Below are 19,365 nucleotides of genomic sequence, written 5' to 3' on the forward strand. Positions count from 1 at the left end.
GCTCCTACCAGCCTCCCTCCTTTCCTCCCCAGGCCCTGGAAACCAATTAGTCGCAGCCCAGAGGCCACAGACCAGGTTGAAATGACTCCTTTTTATTTTTAGAGGATATAATTTCAGCCAGGATGTCTAGGCAGTTGTCACATAGTATACTTAGCACACTTCTCTCTCAAACACATACATTGGCTTTCCCTTCGGAGAATGCATAGATCTTTGAGTCTGACTCCTGGAAAGGAATTAGATCTGGTTGCTGTCCCAATCTTTCAGCCCTGACAATGGCATAACATCACAGGGCCGCCTCATCTTTCACAGACAACCTCGCCAACCAAGTTTTCTGTCTTCTAGCATTTCAGCGGCGTTTCTTTTCCTTACGTTGTTCGCTTGCTGTTCTGAAAGCCTTTTCTTCCACAGTGTCCAAAGTAGCAAACTGGACTAACTTTGATTTTTAAAATATTTTTGAATTGCTTATCTTTTGGGGAAAATTTTGTCCAAAAGACAAACATGGAAACAATCTGAGTCTTTGCCTTCCCTCACCTTCCCATCCCGAACCTGACTTAATTCATGGAGGTGAAAAAAATGATCAGCTGGGTTGGCCTTTTATTTCACAGCAACATTGCAGAGAGAAAGAGGTGAGAGAGAGAGTGTGTGTGTGTGTGTGTGCGTGTGTGTCGCGTTGGAAGGCTTGGGGAAAGAGAGCACAGTTCTCCCCCAGGAAAGCCTCAACCAGCAGTTGGGAGGGAACCTAGGGTCGCCTTCCTTGGTCTGAGCGAAGTGTCCCAGCCGCTCCCCTTGTCCCCGCGGCGAGCCCTGCGCCCTGGCACGGTGCCAGGACTCCTGACAGCGCCTGGCAGGTCGATGGGTGGGGGGCCTGGGTGTTCTCTTTGAAGAAGACGCCCATTTCGGGGGAAGCTCTCTTATTTTCCTGGGGCACCGTAGCCCGCCCCCCTTCCACTATCATTTTTTACGCTGATCACACTCATGATGATGAACTTGCAGCTCAGCTTCCTGCCGCCTGCTTGACCCAGGAGCACCAGCAGGCTGCCGGCCTCGCCCTCGGCTTCCTCCTCCTCTCGAAACCCCGGGGCCTCGGGACACCGGTGGGGGTCCGAGTGGGCCGGGACTGCAGGAGCGGCGTGCAGGGGCGCGGGGTCCCGCCGGGGAGCGCGCACGGAGCGGCGCCTCGGCCGCCCTGCTTCCTGGAGCTGTGCTCCTTTGACCCCAGTGGCAGTCCCTGTCACTGCACCGTTCGCGCTCCCTCCGGCTCGCCGCGCCCTCGCTCCCTCTTCTCGCCCCCTCGCTCGCTCTCTCCCCAGACTGAGGCTGCTCGGGTCCTTCCTCCCCCCGCTTCCCTCTCGCGCCGCGCCCCCCGGCCCCCAGCCCCAGCCCGCGGCGGGACCTCCGGGGTCGAAGGTTCTGGCCCGCCCGCGCCCCTCGCCGCCCCCGCGCGCCCCCCGCGCTGCTCCGGCAGGCTCCGGCCGCTCGGCGATGGATCGCCTGCTCGCCGGGCGCTGAAGGCATCCCCGGGACCCGGAGCGCAGCCCGGGAAAGGTAATCCGCCCCGGGAAGGGAGGCGGAGGGCGGGGGAGGGGGAGGAGGCGGCCGGGAGCCCGGTGCCGAGCGCGAGAGGAAGGGAAAAAAATGCACACACAAAGCGGAGCCCGGGTGAGAGGTGCCTTGTCAGAGGCGCGTGCTAGGGGCTCCGAGGCTGCGGACCGCGGCTGCCCCGTGCCCCTGACATCCGCGCGGGCGGGCGCCTCCCGCGCTATTCGGGACCCGGGGAAGGCTTATTTTCACCCCCTGAGCGAAAGCGAATTCGTTTTTAGGAGCTGTCTTCCCTCCCACTCCCCATCTTGCCCCTCTTCTCTGCTCCCCTCCCCCTTAGCCATCAGCCCCCCGACCTCTTGGGGTCCCCACCTTTCTGCCCCTTCCTCCGCCGGGATTTCTTTGGAGGAGAGGAGGGGGTGTTGGCGAGAAGCTTCGGCTGAAGCCGGGCGGCGGGATTGGGGGTGGGGACGAGGGCTCGGCGAGCTGTTTACTAGAAAGTCCCGGGGTTATGTGTTCGAGCCGCCCCGGCCTAGGCCCGGGTGCATTGTGTTGGCCCGATCCCCCGGCTCCCGCGGCGGCCCGAGGCCAGGTGCAGTGACTGGGGGGCAGGCGCGGCGCAGCTTTGTGCTCCGGCTGCGCCCCGGGGCCGCCCGCGCGCGCCGCTCTCGCTCGGGGCGGCTTCCCACCCCGGCCCCGCGCCCGACCTCACTCTCCGCCGCCGCCCCGCGTCTCCGCGACCGCAGCCTGCGGAGCGACCCGGCGACCCGGGCTGAGGTCGGGGCTGGGCGGCCGGGCACGAGCAGCGAGAAAAAGTAACCGCTGCCGCTGGATTTCTTCTCCACCGAGGCAGGAGTTTTCTTTGCTATTTACGCGTACCAAGGTTATCTTTGTAAAAGCCTTTGAATTCCAGGGTTTTGCGGCCTAGGAGGTGAAGGGGGTATTTTCCTGGAGGTTCGGGAGCAGGCTGGAATTCAGCAAGAAAATAAATTAAGGATGCCCCCAGTGAGGCTGATTTATAGCACATCTCGCCCCCCCCCCACCCACAACACACCCCAAACGAAGTGCAATTGCGGGCCATGAAAAAATGTGTAATTGATTTGAGATGCTGCAAACAAATAAACACAAACAGGTCAGGGCGGAAAAAAAACAAGCAAAACTTTAAGTGAAAGAAAAGATTTCAGAAGAGGAGGGGAGCCCGCGGCCTCCACACCCCCTTCCAACGCTCGCCGGCTCCCTCCCTTCCTTTCTCCGCCGCTCGCGGGAAGGAGCCCGGCTGCGCCCGGCCAGAGCCGGGAGGCGGCGGCGGCGGCTCCGGGTTCAGGGATGCCAACGCGCCCTGGAGGCTGACGGCGGGGACGTCGGTCTGTGATGCCCGACCCAGGATGGCGTGGTGTCAGAGCTATTGGCCGCTGGTGGTCATCAATCAATCCAGGGCTAGGGGAGAAGGAGAGAAAAAAGACAGGCGTCCGGCGGAGCCCGGGGCGGCGAGCGCTAGCGCCCGCTGTGCCAGCAGGAGCGGCGGCTACGAAGGTGGCGACGGGGGACTGAGCGAGGAAGGCGAGCTGGTGCTCTTGAAGGAAGGGGGCGAGGTGGCTGGGAAGAGCTGGGCAGGGCGTGTGTGTGTGTGTGTGTGTGTGTGTGTGTGCGTGTGTGTGTGTGTGTGTGTGTGTGTGTGCTGAAGCATCCCCCCCCAACTGCCCACCCTGGATTTAAAGCAAACAAACCAATCCAAAGTAGAGAATTCCGCGCCCCCCACCCCCGCCCCACCTTATATAGACTCCACGAGTTGCCAGGGGCGCAGGAGAAAAGTCTTGCCCTCCCTCTCCCAAAGAATGTGCCCGCCGGGTGTCCGCAGTGCTGGAGACAAGTTCAGGTGTAAGTGCAGTGGGGGGGGGGGCGCTCTGTGGACCGAGGCACGTGGAACTTTGTGTCGGCATCCCCCCAAAACCTGGCGGAGAAGCCGCCGGGAAGGCGTGTGGGCATCGCTCCCAGATACAGGGATGAGTAGCTGGAAGTGGGCATAAAAGAGTAGGGGCGTGAGTTGAGGACGCACTCGATCCGTGCGGCAGGAGGAGCAGAGAACGCAATTTGGCGGATTTGGAGCAGGCAAGTTCCAAAGTCCCGCCAGACTGTCGGTCGGGCGATCTTCTTGGGGCAAGCGATTAAAATGAGCATCCTCGTTTAAACGAGGAAATCGCGGGCTCCTTTCTCATAGGCTGTGCCGGGCAGTGCACCGGTAGAGAGGTCATGAGTTGTTGCTTTGAAACTTTTGGTAAATTGGACTTCTCATGCCTAGGAGGTGGAGACAGTTATTTAATTCCTCAGCTTTTAATCCCTTCAGTGCCAGCCGACCTTAAAAAGGTTTTCCAACTCGATTCCTGGAAAAGAACATTGCTAGTTGTACAGCTTAAGGGACAGAAGTGATTGCTGTCTAGGAAATGCAAAATGTGCTCACATTTTTTTTTTTAAAAGAGAAAATCAAACTAGCACCAGCATGAATGTTTGGCAGTGTCAGTTCCTTTTAGATTTTTCTTTAGCTTTCTTGGCATTTTGTGTTGGGTTCCTTTGTTATGTGGAAGAAGTATAAGGTGTGTGTCGAAGTATAAGGTGAAAATTAAAAAAAATGAAAAAGAATACTGCTGTCTTTAAATACTGTATGTAAAAAGTTAATGTAAGTGTGAAGAGGGTGAGATGCACCAAATGATCATTTGGAAGGTTTTACTGTCTAAATATGTGAAGTGAGGTCATATAAGCTTCTTGATAGTTTTAGGCAGTGTACCTTTCTGTCTTGTTTCAAGCTTTCTTCCAATTTCTCAGGTTAAAGGAGGTGCTTTTGCCCATTGTCCCCGTCTCTGAGAATTTACAAAATACTCCTAGTCTTTTCTATGTGTTTGTGTTTAGTATTCTTAGAATATGTTCATTTTGAGATGTGGGTGGGTGGGTGGGGTGAACATAGCATTTTAAAAAATAAGTCTTTTCTTGACTTGTCGGTAAAGGTGCTATGAAAGTTTTGAAGCTCTCTGTCTCAGTCTGACATTTTCTTCAAAGGACTCTAGATTAAAGAAGATAGGCGCTGCAGGTGCACTGTTTCGATAAAACATTTGAAAGGGAACATGGTAAAGATGAATTCAAATGAGGGGCCAGCCACCCATTTAGCCCTTCAGAGTGGCAGGGGCCTGTGCTTGCTGATGAAGAGATGTTCTATTTGTCTTGCTGGGGCAAAGGTGCAAAAAGGCATAGATGTTCACTGGTAGAAAAGGATGACTTTAGGGCAGAGCACACCATTTAGGAGTTCGAATTGGGTCACTTTCTAAGTTCTGTCTCTTCTCAGCACCAAATGGGAGAACTTAGGAGGGCATCATGCTAACTACCATAAGTCATTGCATAGCTATTAAAATATTATGTATGCATATTTTATTTCTAGCCCACATTTTGCTTAGTTTAATTAGCCAGTTTACTCTAGAAACATTTAAAGTCTTTCTGGCACCGGGCACAGAGGTTGTTACTCAGAGGTCACAGTGGTCTAGACATGAATTTGTTTTCCTTTGCTTCTTAATGTTCTGTATTTCACACAATAGACATTGATGGAAGAAGGAACATAAGAATTGCCAAGTAATTTTTACACCACTCTCTAATTTATGCAAACACTAAGTTCTTGCAGTCTGAAAATGTGTATTTTTTTCCCCTCTGCGCTTTGATGGCTAACATTCTTTTTAATGACAGTCATTTCTATAACAGGAAGATGTTTTCATTTGTATTTACTTTTCAGTGCCACGCAATTATGCAGTTTTGCGCTTCAGTAGTGTCTCGGTACTTTGTGTCTCAAAAGAGAATTACAGTACTTAGAACAGGACTGCAATTTGAAGCAGGTGTTGTGTTTTACTGTTATGCAAAATAACAGTAAAATATAATTGTGGGGGAAATTAAGGAAACAGCTGCAAACTTGGTATGAAAACTGCTACATTATGATTTGTAAGCAGTTCTTATAGATATGGTACATCAGAGGAGCAGGGAAAGATTTTAATTTAGTTAATCCTACTGGCCTGGTTGTCTATCAACTGGTGCTTAAAGGACTCATACCTCCCATGAAGTCAGGAAGAAGAAAGAGAACCCAAAGTGACACTTTGTTTAAAATGCCAGAGCACCAGGGATTCAGCTCTTGGCAGAGCAGTTGTACATTAGGGACACAGGCAAAGTGGGTGTTATTTAGCTTGCTTTGCTAATATGAAGAAGGCAATGATTTAAGTGGAACACTCTGGAATTTCTTAGCCCAGCTAGCATATGGAGGACTACACAAGCCCCGGGTTGTAAAATAATAAAATAAATGGCCTATGGCAGGCCATCTGCCTTTTGCTCGATATTTAAGGTGTTTCGTGCCAAATTTAAATCTAATCTTATTATTCTAAATATTTTTATTTGAGATAGCAGTTAAGATTCTTGGAGCTTAATGATGCACATGGCAAACCTATTCTGATGCGGAGCACTTCAAGTGAGAGTGTGGGTTACCCCAGGGTTGCCCAAGGAGTGGGCTTACTCTTCTCTATGGCACTGATCAATTGTAACAGCTTCGCTGCAAAGGATTTGCTTTCCTCAGTCTTTGCACACCTGCCATAAAAGCAGACATCTTCATTTCTCAACCCAGTGCGGCAAATAATATATTGACATTTATAAAAGGAATCAGAGCTAATGGAAATGTTTTAAAAATGAAACCAACTAGTGCGAATTATGCAGCACCAAGAATAAGGTGGCGGATGGAACGGCCGCCCTCCCTTACGGCTCCATCCGGGCTTGAAGAGGGGAGGTAATGGATGCTTCCAGAGTGGTGGTCCAGACCCGGATGTGTTTGCCTTTCCCTTCAGTGACTGGAATGTTTAAAGAAATTACGCTCCATTTAGTAACAAGGATTTGCCCTGCCCTAAAGTTCTTGGCTAGAGAGGAATGCATATACATCCGAGGCATGAAATACCTATGTATTTTGGGAGCTGTGAAAGAGAAAATTCTGTGTAATGTGTGTGTATTGTGTGTGCTGTAGTTATGCACAGGTATCAGTTATAAGGTCAGCATTTTAAATTTATACTAGACATTGTGTTATATGGCTGTTTTAAGCATTGAGCTTTCAAATGATTATGTGACACCAACTTTGTAAAGACTAAACATTCCAATTAGCAGGGAGCACAAACTTCGAGCACAAACCATTTATAGCTAGACACCATGGCAACTGTGGATATGCCCCTTTCGTAATCCACATTAAGTGCTATAATTATAATTAAGGAGGAAATCTTAGTTTGAACTCCATTGAGATGATTTGCTAGCACCCAGCAATGACATATAGAGTTTAATGTCCACTTTGAAGTGCACGAAGTATCTGTGAGATGACAACATGTATTCAGATTTTCCCTGAACTAATTTCATGTCTAGATGTCAAATTTAATGTCTTTTAGAACACTCTTTTTCTCTTTGTTCTCATTTTATACACACACACACACACACACACATACATACATACACATATATATATATATATATATATTTTTTTTTTCTTCCAGAAACGCACAGCAGTATTGATGAATAGATCCTTGGATTCAGAGGTTGGCTGAAATGCACCATGCCTGCTTCCATCTTTTGCTCTGAAAAGTTGTGAATTGCTCATGCCTATAGGGAGGAAGGATGGCACATGGGATTCCTTCTCAAGGCAAAGTTACCATAACGGTGGATGAGTACAGCTCAAACCCCACCCAGGCGTTCACACACTACAACATCAACCAGAGCAGATTCCAGCCACCGCATGTACATATGTAAGTATCGCTCATGAACTTGAATCAGAAATAAAATAAGAAAGAAAGGCATTCACTAATGACTTTTTGGGGGGAGAATAATACGGAAATGATTTGCAAAGCAGATGTATCTGTGGTTTCGAACATAGCACAGGAGGAATCCCTTATATCTGTGTAACAGTTCAAATTTTTGGAGCAATTTCCACCACTGTTTGACATTAGATCCTCAGAGCCTCTGAGGGGTGGTGGTAGGTTGTCCGCATTTTATAGTTGAGAACAGACAAGAACAGAGAGGTTAAGGTATTTGCCTAATGTCACACAGTGAATTTTGGCCAAGTCTCCTGACCCTGAGTTTCATTGCTTGACCTTGTATTGCTTGCTTCCATACTGAAATATTTCTTTAAAATTTATGTAGTTTTTCCCCCATACCTCACCTCACTACCCCTTTACATTCAGCTGGGAAATAGGCCTAATTGGGACTAATTGTCCAGCTACTGCTAGATCCATTGTCTTGCCTGTTGCTAGTGAGACGTGTGCTGCATGCTGCAGGACTCAAACAATATGGGAAACAAAGGATTAAGGGACAGTGGAACAGTTGGTTCCAGGAATTGTACTTTTCTCTCACTCCCTAATACTATTTAAGTCATGTCGAGGTTTAAACCGTTTAAGGAACAAAGTGTGGGAGAAACCCAGAGGCAAGGATTTTGCAGCACCTGGTCGCACACCAACTTTTTTTCTGGTCTTCTGCTACAGGATGTGCTGGGCTTTCAGCAGAAGGGGGTGAAAGGTCACCATCTCCCTCGTTCATTCAAGGCCTGACGCTCATTCTCTATGAGACCCTGCCAATGTCTAACATGAGTCTTTCATAGTAGGACTAAATCTCTTTGAAAACTATTGTATAGTCAACATAGAAAGGAGGTTATGGCTCTGTTGACTGTTTTTACCACTCCTGGAAGAATTGAACTCGGGGCATGTCCAATTCACAAGCTCTTTTTTAGTAATTGTTTTTATGTGGGCATTTAAAAATTTGTAGGACCTCCCCACCTCTAACACACACACAAGCCCCCCTCAAATTTAGAAACACTCACCAAACGAAAAAGTCTTTCTCTGGATGCCTGGATATTAGTGTAAATACTAGAATGTTGCTTTGCAAGTATATTCTGGAAAGCCACTATGAAGACATTTCTGCACAATGGCCATGTGAAAACAGCATGCTTAAACAAGAAGAAGAAGAAAAAAATAAAATCCTTGCAAATGGTTAGTGTTAAAGTATTCTAAGAACTTTATACTTCATTTAAATCAGAGTATGTTCGTGATTATGAAGGATTGTTAACATGATTTTAAGGAAAAGTTTTTAAGGGAAATAAGATTGTTTTTGGTTAAAATGGCTTTCTGAACAATAAATATGTGTTCACTTCAAATATTCTTTTTATTCTTCTGTTTCTGTTTGTTTTCCATCAAATATGTCACAAAATGTGTACAAGCTCTGATTTAAGATATCTTTAGCTCTGTTTTGCTGGTGTGACGTTTTGTATTAAAGAATCACAAAGAACTTTGTGGATCCTGTTTCCAATCAGGCAAAAGAAAGTATGTTTTGTCCAGATTCCTCGGAAAATGACTGCTGGGGAACTTGAGCTTAGTCCTCAGTTCTGCAGACATCTGCTCACTCGTTCTCGGCCGTAAGATTCCACTGGCGAACTGTGAATGCGCAGGGATATTTTAAAAATCATGTAACCTTAGAACCGATCTGCTTACATCTAGCCATGACCAATTTGAAGGATCAAATTATACCTCTTTTGAAAAAATGCCTTGAAAAATGGGGTTTGCAATGGCAACTTAGACAGCTGTGTAGCCTTTTTACCAGACTCCTGCCTTTGGAATAGAGGGTTCTTGCACAGGCTGGTTCCACTGTGCCTTTTCACTTTTTATTACCAGTGAGGGCTTCCTGCCTGAACCCTCTGCTCCAGCCACACAGGTTGACCCACTGTCTCCTAAGCCTGGGACCTTTCCTCTTGGTGCCGTTGCCTTCACTGTTTCTTACAGCTGTGACACCTTTATGCTCTCTCTGCTCATCAATGCCTCAAAGCCAGTTTAGTTCCCTTCATTTCCTATGAAGTCTTTTCTGCCTCTCCCTTCCCAATCCAAAATGATTGTGCACGCCCAACACCACACCCCTAGGTACGTGGCATTCACTTTATACTACTTCCAGTATTATTTTCCTTCATCTATTTGTCCATCTATATCTTATCCTTTCGTCTACATTGTTTACTTCTTAAAGCAGGGATTGTGCTTCTGAGCAGGTGACAGATGCTCAGAAATATTGATTGATCGATCTATTGATGACACATTGAGCTGAGAAATTGTAATTGATGCTTGAAGATTTTCACTGGAATTTTTCTGGCAGGTCTTGACATTTTGAATATTTGCATGGAGGTACGGCTGCTGGCTCACCTTTTCCCTGGCTTTAGTTTTTCTTGCTAGTGACCATGCTATTGTTCTGTAGGGCCAATGACCTAGCACAGTGATTGGCCCATAGTAGGTGTTCAGGTATCTTGACTGGATGCAATCATGTTGTATTTCTGTTATGTTAAAATATTTGTCCTTAGTATAAATAGAAACTTAAATTGGTTAGAAAATATCTATAGAATATTTAGTTTAAAATTTCCTCAGCTTTTCTGAAATTTTCAGCATGTCATGGCAAAGCTTTGGTCCTCTCCCTTAAAGACATTTTGTCTTTTCCACTTGCATAGTTGCTCATTTATTTTGCACGGGATTCTTAAAACATTTGCTTTCCTTTTTCACTTACACCTCAGGTCTCTGAAGACCTGTGACAGATTACCTGGATTGGAATTAATCCTTGTCCCTTTAATAATCTCTTGTTTTCTTTAGGACAATTTAGTGGTGGTAGCTGGCGTTTTCTCACCTTTGTTAGGAATCGTTCACTTTCCACTTAATTCATTAGTCGCAGCTCAGCTTTGTGACTAACCCTGGGCAACTTACTTTTCTTCTCTAAGCCTCAGTTTATTCATCTGTGAACATTTGCACCAAATAATAGTTAAGGATCTTTTCAACTCTGACTTACTAAAATTGCAATTAAGGTAACATTTATTTGTGAGGTGTTGCTATGAAGGGAACAAAAATAAATAAGACCCAGTCTCCATCTTCATGAAGCTCATTGGTAATTTCAGACCTGACATTTCAACCAGCTTTACAAGGTACTGGTTTAGTTTTCATCTCTGAGTTCTGACAAGGCTGCCGCCACCAAGCTCTCTAGGAACGACTGGCTTGAATCTCTGCTTGTTACATAGGGAAGATTTTTTTCTTTTTTTAAAGAAAGCAATCCTATATGACCTTGGGAAAGAAAATTAAAGCACAGCTGGAGTTGGCAGAGCAAATTTAACTTAGAATTTGTGTGCCCTTCTCACCCAGCCTCTTGAACATACTAATAGATGTAATGATTGAAACCTAGCAATTAGCAGGGCTTCATTTTTCCGCAACCCTTTCGTCTTTCCTAAGCAGAATGTTGAGAACATTATTTAGTATTTTTAATGTTCATGGAAGGAGGTGCTGAAGGAGCCAATGTAGATCTGAAAACACCATCAAGATTTTGTATGTTTTTCATGATCTGAGGGCTAATAAAAGACTATAAAACTTCATTAGTAGAGAATCCAGCCATCTCAGTTTTATCATTGAAAGTCCCATGTTATGGAAAACTTGCAGTCCCATGCAAACCAGAATGATTGCTTACTCTTCAGGGGTAATTCCTCATCTTTTTCTTTGAGAACTGATTACTTGGAAGCTTAAACCAAATTTTGTTTTCAGTTTTAGCCATTTTTCTTATCCGTGCCTTTGCTTGTTAACACCCCTGGAATCTTACTTAGCATTTGCTCTTTTACTCGTGTTTTAGGGAGGCAGAGTAACATCACTAGTAAAGTCAGATTATCAGATTTAAAACCTGGCTGCACCACTGACTAGCTGTATAACCAACTATGGATAAATGTCTTAACTTGTCTGTGTTTTCTTTTTCCATCTGTAAAATGTGAATGATAAAAGTAGTGCCTATCTCAAAAGGTTGTGGAGGATAAAAGGATGAAAAAGTATTACATGTGAAATTCTTAGAGGAATGCTTAGTATATGGTCTATACTCAATAAATGTTAGCTATTATCATTAATGATTGTTTTATAGATTCTGTTTTTTTTTTTTTTTTAATTCTAAACTGTCTCAGTTCATTCTGAAAATAAGTGAGGAAATAAGAAAGTCATTGGTAAGTTTTGCCCTGTCTTCTTCAAGGAGGCATTAACAGCAAAGCACCATGGAAACTTTTCTAGATGAGACTTTTGGTTGGCAGGGTTGGCAGGGGCCCCAATTTAACGCCTGTCAAGGTGCTAAAATGTCTAAGAATGTCTCATCTACCTCCACTGACTCCATGGGAGAGGCAATCCCAAGAAGGGAAGGAATCTTGTGAGCCCTGTGTTGCCTGGTTTTCTCTGCGGAATCACAGTGGCCTTCCTCTACCTGGCTGGACCTAGGCCCCTGTACCCCTGCCAATTTCTCAGACTCCCCACCTTTGTGGTTAAAACAGAAACATTGAGAGTTAAGTATAAGTAACCAGGATTGAGTGCAAAGGGTACACACAGCTGAGGAATGAGGACAGTGTACACATGGTAGCTGAAAATGTGGTCTGAAATCAGAGGTCTGTATATGAATGCTGATCCTGCCAGTTACAGGCTTGGTTGGGTGATGATGGAAAAATTGCTGAACCTCAGTCTTCTCATCTGTAAAATGGGTTTAATGGCCCTTTAAGATGGTTATGAGCATTAAATAAAATGATGTATATGACATACAGTGCCTGAAAGATAGCACTTGATAAATAGATGCTGAGATAATATTTATGGTTTTGTCTACTGGCTAGTGAGCATGAGATAAATGAACATCTTCATTTCTAAACTGCTTGGCTATATAAAACCTGACAAACACAACTTGTTTTATTGTTATATTGTTGCATTGTATAGCATCTGTCAGTATTGCTTGGGCATTGCTAATCAAAAATGATCTGCAGTTTTTAGGGTATCTGGGTGATCATCGCATGCCACATTCTTATAGGATTTTGCTTGTCTGATCTTAGGTTTCATTCTTATCTATTTCAAGAATGTGGTGGGTAGTAAATGTTTGTTTTAGGTCATGTTTAGTAAATGTTTGTATTAGGTAGCGTTAGGTGCAAAAACAAAGTTACAGAAGAGTATTATAGAAAGGTGCCATTTGGTTAAATAACTGTATAAAAGTGTGTGGAAGGATAAATACCAACATTACTGGTGATCATTTAGGGAATAAATTTGGCAATCAATTTGGGGAAGAGAATATTGGCTAAGGACCTTTCACTTTTTATTTCTTATACTTTTGTATAATTTGAATTATTTTTATAATGGCTATGTAATACTTTTGTGATAAAACTTTTTAAAAGAATGATGTAATTTGTCTTCATGTCCTTCTGTTTTGTCTGTAAGATTTGCTGGAATGGCCTTGATCTGATGTAAATCTTATTTTTTCTTTGGGTCTTGTATGGTACCTTCTTCTATTTTATGTTATAATCAAGAAATTGGCCAAAATGCTGTTTGTTGGTTCCATATAATTCAACTTGCTCATGTGTGGGAAAATGAGGACATTGTTATCTACTTCATAGGCTTGTAACTGAAGGGAAATTTTTAAAGAACTACAGTCATGCCTCCCTTAATGATGGGGAGACATTCTGAGAAATTTATAATTAGGCAATTTTGTCCTTGTGTGAGAATCACAGAGTGTTATTTACACAAACCTAAATGGGATGGCCTATTACACACCTAGGCTAGGTGGTACAGCCTGTAACTTCTAGGCTACAAACCTGTACAGCATGTTACTGTCACTGAATACTGTAGGCAATTATAACACAGTGCTAAGCATTTGTGCATCTAAACATAGAAAAGGTACAGTAAAAATGTGGTATAAAACATAAAAATGGGTACACTGTATATAGAACACTGGCTATGAATGGGGCTTATAAAACTGGAAATTGCTCTCAGGGAGTCAATGAGTAGTGAGTGAATGAGAAGGTTTAGGACATTACTGTACACTACTGTAGACTTTGTAAATACTGTACACTTAGGCTACACTAAATTTATAAAAAATATTTTCCATTCTTTAATAATAAATTAACCTTAACTTACTGTAACTTTTTTACTTTTACATTTTTTTTGACTTTTTGGCTCTCTTATAATAACACAGCTTAAAACACAAACACATTGTACAGCTGTACAAAAATATTTTGTTTATATCCTTATTCTATAAGTTTTTGTCTAGTTTAAAATTTTTAATTTTTAAACTTTTTTGTTAAAACTAAGACACAAATACACACATTAGCTAGCCTAGGCCTACACTGGCTCATCTGTATCACTTATGGTAATCTGCAATATCATCCATATCCTGTCCCCCTAGTAGGAATTCAGAAGTAATAACACACATGTAGCTTTCATCTCTTATGATGACAACAACTTCTTCTGGAATACCTCTTGAAGGACCTGCATGAGGCTGTTTTACAGTTAACTAACCAGAAGAATTACACTCTAAAATAACAAAAGTATAGTATAGTAAATACATAAACCAGTAACGTAGTCTTTTATTATCAAGTATTATGTACTGTACATAATAGTATGTGTTATACTTTTATATGGTGGGCAGAGCAGTAGGTTTGTTTAAACCAACGTCACCACAAACGTGAATAATGCGTTATGCTGAAATGACATTACAACAGCTACAGCATCACTATAGTAATTTTTGAAGTCTGTTATAATCTATGAGACCAGCTTCGTATATGTGGTCCATCAGTGACCAAAGCATCTTTGTACAGCACATGACTGTACCTTCAAATCTATCTTTGGAAGCCAAGAGAGTATCAGTAAATAAATAGCTTGCTGTGGTAGAGTACTTGCAAGTGTCTCAGGGAACCTGCATTCTAGTCCTGTCGTGGTCACTAATTAGCACTTGTTAACAAGTTGGGCCTCTGCTGAATTTCAGGTTCTTTTCCTTACCAGCTATTAGACTTGATGGCATCATCCCTTCTCATTCTGGCAGTCTGGGATTTCTCTTATTTCTTACCTTTTTTTTTTTGTCTATTTAAAATTACAAACACAAATCCCACATCATCAGTGATATTCTGTAGAGAAAGAGCATAATGGCAAGAACCATGGGAATATGGTGGTGGGAGAAGAGAAATGACCCTTGACTCTCACACAGGGAAAGAGTCATATCAATGAATGAGTGAATGTCTGGGGCTCTGTAAAATGGTACTGTCCTAGCAAGGTAGAAATTTATCCTTTGCTACAGAGTTGGGCTGCATTTGTTGTTTGAAAAACAATTCTAAGCATGTACTTCTCTCTTGGTTATCCACTTTCTCATTCTCATTACAAATTTACCACTGGCCTGCACATTAGCATGGACATCATTTTTTTTAATGTTTTCAATCTCACATTCATCTTGGAAATGCTGAATGGCCCTTTTAGTTTGCACTTTATATATAAACACAGTGTATTTTTCTTTTCTTCTCTCATTTCTTTTTAAAAATAAGTTCTTTTTTCCCATACATTCCCTGAGGGTACCCGTCTTGTGGTCCGTGACAGTTGGGCTTCATTTTAGAGCAGATTCTTTTCCTATTCTGTAGATTTCATTGTTTGCATTCGAGCATTCAAAAAGCAGTCTAAAATTAGATTTTCTTTTGTCCATATGGATTTTTTCTTAGAACCCTAGCTGTATGTTGTATAAATAGGCAGTGTTTTTTGTTTGTTTGTTTGTTTGTTTGTTTGTTGGCTACTTGACTCTCTGGGAGGGTAAGTATTTTGACAAATAAAACAGATCCTATCTACTATGTTACATCTAGATTTCGAGATCTGAAAACCACCTACATTTATAGGAATAAAGAAAGTTTCATAGAGAAAGTCTAGCCACAGTCAATGGATAGATATATCCTGAACCTGGAACCCATCAGATTACATCTCCTTGTGAATTGAATCTGTCTCCTCCTCTAAATACAGTTTGGGTTTTTTTTTAAACTTCTTTCATGGAGATGTTTTGATATAATTATACAAATGGCAAGGCAAACTAAACAGGAAGTCATGCAATAGGTAGCTTATATTTGTGACATATTCAGTTTTAATTCTGAGATTTTAGAATTTATGAGGATGAGATTTTAAGATGCAAAAACAAAGCTAATGCTGCTCAGTCAGCTACATCTTGTCTTGTATAACAAACAGCAAACTCTAGGTAATTTTGAACTGTTTCCAAGAAGCAGAACTAGCTAACTGAGTCTTGGAAGATCTATTCAACAGCTTGTTTTTCTTCCTTTTCAGTATTTCCTTAGCTGTCCCCTATCCGTGTCCTTTTCCCTTTTCTACTTTCACAGCATATTGGAACTTAGATGTTTAAGTAGCTATCTTGGCATAGTTAGGCTATTATTTCAATACCAACATGGACAAAACTGCCATACTCTTGCAGACCTCCGTGTTAGTCTGCCTTTTTTTTTTAATGTAAAAAGTACACTTGGAGGCTTTGTCTATGTGGAAACACTAACTCTGCAAAGAGGAAATTCTGTTGGATTTATTGGCTCTTGCAGTATTTGGGTCTGCATATTTCTGTTCGGTTTGCTTTGAAGATTTTATTTTCTTCAATTTCTGTCCCTGCAGAAGGGTGAAATATATGCAAATAAGAAAATGCAGTTTTTCAGACTTTTCATTTTTTCCTCTTTACCATAAATCAAGAATATAAACCCTTCTATCAAATCACAACTTGGTAAGAGAAAGAAAAAATAATAATAATTTTTAAAGGAGAATATAAGCCCTTCTAGTTGGTTCAATTTTTTGTGCAAGTTTGTAGTAAGCATTAAAGCTGTTGAAACTAGTTACAAAAACAAAAAGAAAACTAGCATCACCATTTAATAAAGCAAAGATAAATTTTTAGCACTTGATAGTATTGAGCTTTAAAATTCTAACTGAAAATGAGACCACTGTTGAAGTTCCTCATTGGTAGTGGCTTTCTTAAAAGATTGCAGGACTCTACACCATCGCGTCGCCTCTACTCAAACCCATTTATTTCTTTGTACAGACAGTCTCCGAAATCTTCTAGCTCAAAGATTTGAAATTCTTGGATTGGAAAAATATCTTTTCCCATCTTGCTATGTGCTTTTCTGGCATTTATACTGATTGGCTAAGAAAAGTAGCTTACTTGTGGTATTTGGTTTTAGGTATTTGGGCTACAGACCAAGTTTCAAACCTTTTACATATTGTATACTTAGTTTAAAATATGTTTTGAACAAAGACTTAAAACTGAAATCAAGAAAAAAATGAGGTCTCCCACCAGCTAAGCAACCTCAGCATGTTTCTCTAATTTCCTGAAAGATTTAGCCTTTTGCTATGACACAGACATTTTACCAGCTCTGTTTAAGTCTTGAGTTTGAGAAAATTTTTCTCCATTTTCTTTCATTTCGCTTTGCCTTAAGACTTCAAAGATAACCACAGAAGCCTATCAAACTGTATTAGATATTTTTTAATCACAAAAACCATACCCATTGCTCTTATCACCTTTTATTAATATATTCTATATTTTAAAATAATACAGCTTTTATGTACTAGTCCTGCTTGGGTAGTGCGATGGACTGAATGTCTGTGTCTCTCCAAAATCCTAACTCCCAAGGTGATGGTATTTGGAGGTGGGGTCTTTGAGAAGTGATTAGCTTATGAGGGTGGAGTCTTCATAAATGCCCTTTATAAAAGAGGCCCCAGAGAAACCCCTCACCCTTCTTCTATATAAGGTTATAGTGAAATGATGGCCATCTATGAACCAGGAAGTAGTCTCGCATCAGACTACTAATCTGCCTTGATCTTGGAGTTCCCAGCCTCTAGAATTGTGAGAAATAAATTTCTGTCATTTATAAACTACCCAGGTTATGGTATTTGTTATAGCTGCTCAAACAGACTAAGGCATGTGGCAGGGAATATAATAAGGAGATGAATTTTGAATAGAGAAGAAGAGGAGAAATGGAGGTATTTGTAAAGGGGGCGGGGAGAGAGAGAGAGAAAAGGAATATATAGCAGATATATTTGTGAGACCAGAATGCTTCTTTGGCAATTATGATATCCTTGGCCTTGGGCTTGACTTTAGCGCCAGGATCACTTAAGTATCTCTAGTCTTCAATCAACAGGGAGATGAGACAAAATTGCACCTTGGCTTTCTGGGGTAAATATGCCAACTCAACACACCAATGATTGTGGCATTTGAAAGGCTCAGGATAGCACTCTTTGATATTTTGACCTGTTTTGATCTCTTGGAAGAAACAAATCTTTAAAAAGTAATTCAAAACTTTAGGTTTGTATTTCAATATTTTTAAAAACTCCATGTGACAAATAGTGAACTATGAACTGGCTTTTGAGAAATGTAAGAATATCTGAAGTTGTGATTTCCCAAGGTTCGCCATCTGTTAGTATCTAGGAGACTTACCATATGTTGTGCTCAAATTCTGACTTTCACAGGTTAACTTGTTTTCACTCTGTTCTTAACCCTCACATTTTGGGCACAGCTGGTAGCATTGAAACCTATTTGGACTGGACAAACTCAGAGAAAAGAAGAATGGGGAGGGCGTGAGTCTTTGGGAAGAACAAACAGATGGGAGGTGTCAACCCCTAAAGGATATTAATTCCTAATTCTTCCATAGTGCAGTTCAAAGAGGAATCTAATGCTTTCCCCATGTGAAATACATGTAAAGGCTTGGGTATCCTGTTTGCTACAGTAGTATGAGTTCTGTTCTACCCAGGCTTGCAACCGACCCTCCTGAGAATTCTGAGGGGAAATAGTAACCCCGTGGGAGGTTGTTTGCTTCACGTTGTGCCCCTCTGTGGTGGATGGCCTGTCTGTTTTGCATCTTCTCATCTCGACCCCACCACGATGTTAATGGCTGTCGGCACGCTCCACTGTTTATCTTGGAATTTGATACCATCATCTTGGCAACCAAACTGGGACCTTTACTGCTCAGATTGTTTGTCATTTGTTGTTAATTATCTGTTACCATAAATTCTGCACTTTGAGAAAAAAGGGAATGTTTTGAAATATTTCCTCCAACATGTAAGTGGAGCTTCATTTTCTGTGGACAAAAGAGAAAACAAAAAATGAGCCCTTTTGGGAACTGGTTTTAGGGAAATCAAGTGCCCTGGTTTTTCAGACAGGCTCAGTTAGATCCTGCTAATGCAGCCAGGATTTGCACTGAAAGAACCTTTGCAATTCAGCGATGGTCTGTGCAAGTGACAGTGGGACCCTCCCACCCCCGTTGGAAGGAAAAAATAATTTAACTTTATGTAAGGGTTTTTGCTTTTATCCCAATCTTTTTATGCCATAATTGTGTTTTGTGTGTGCAGGGCCCTGTTCCCTCCTTTTAGCTGGCTCCTCCTTTTCAAAGGTTATTAAGACAAAGCAGTGCAGAGTGAAAAGTAGCTTCTGCTCACCTGCCTTTATGAGGTGTTTATTTTGTCAAGTGTAGAATTAAAACGAGCTTTCTAGCCATTAGTGGATTTTAGTCATGGTCTCACACTCCGCAGGGAGGGTTGTGTCACGTTATAAACAGACAGCGCTGTTTTGCGAGGTGCTGTAGCACAGGCTGCAGGAGCCACTGCTGGGCTTAGTATCTTAATAAAGCAGTAAACAAAAGAACATGAGAGAGAGAGAGAGACAGAGACAGAGAGAGAGAGAGGGAGAGAGACAGAGAGAGAGAGAGACAGAGGAGAGAGGGAGAGGGGAAGAGGTGGGGGAAGAATGAATGCCTGTATTTTAGAGGGAAGAGTTCGAGAGTGCACTGATTGTTGCTAAGCAGGAATCCGGGCACAATTAAAAATATGATGTGATTTCAGAAGTTAAAAAAACAAAACAACAACAACAAAACCAAAGTATATCCAGAATTACTATTGGTGTCGCATCTTTACAGTGGGAATCATAATAATATATTCTTCAAAAGGTAACGGTGGGTGTGATATTAGATGA

At 42.5% G+C, this 19,365-nt stretch overlaps 1 protein-coding gene across 1 annotated transcript in view; it reads left to right on the top strand.

Moving 5' to 3' along the window:
• Window positions 1-1,233: 1,233 nt before the first annotated feature.
• Window positions 1,234-19,365, top strand: part of MPPED2 (metallophosphoesterase domain containing 2) — a 168,292-nt gene continuing 150,160 nt past the window's right edge. Inside the window, exons 1-2 of the mRNA XM_012758146.3 lie at window positions 1,234-1,545; window positions 7,089-7,337. Of these exons, the coding sequence (XP_012613600.1) occupies window positions 7,210-7,337 (128 nt within the window). The 5' untranslated portion in view covers window positions 1,234-1,545; window positions 7,089-7,209. The remainder of the gene's footprint in view (window positions 1,546-7,088; window positions 7,338-19,365) is intronic.

The sequence above is a fragment of the Microcebus murinus genome, chromosome 4 (assembly GCF_040939455.1).
Source record: "Microcebus murinus isolate Inina chromosome 4, M.murinus_Inina_mat1.0, whole genome shotgun sequence".
Classification (NCBI taxonomy): Eukaryota; Metazoa; Chordata; class Mammalia; order Primates; family Cheirogaleidae; genus Microcebus; species Microcebus murinus.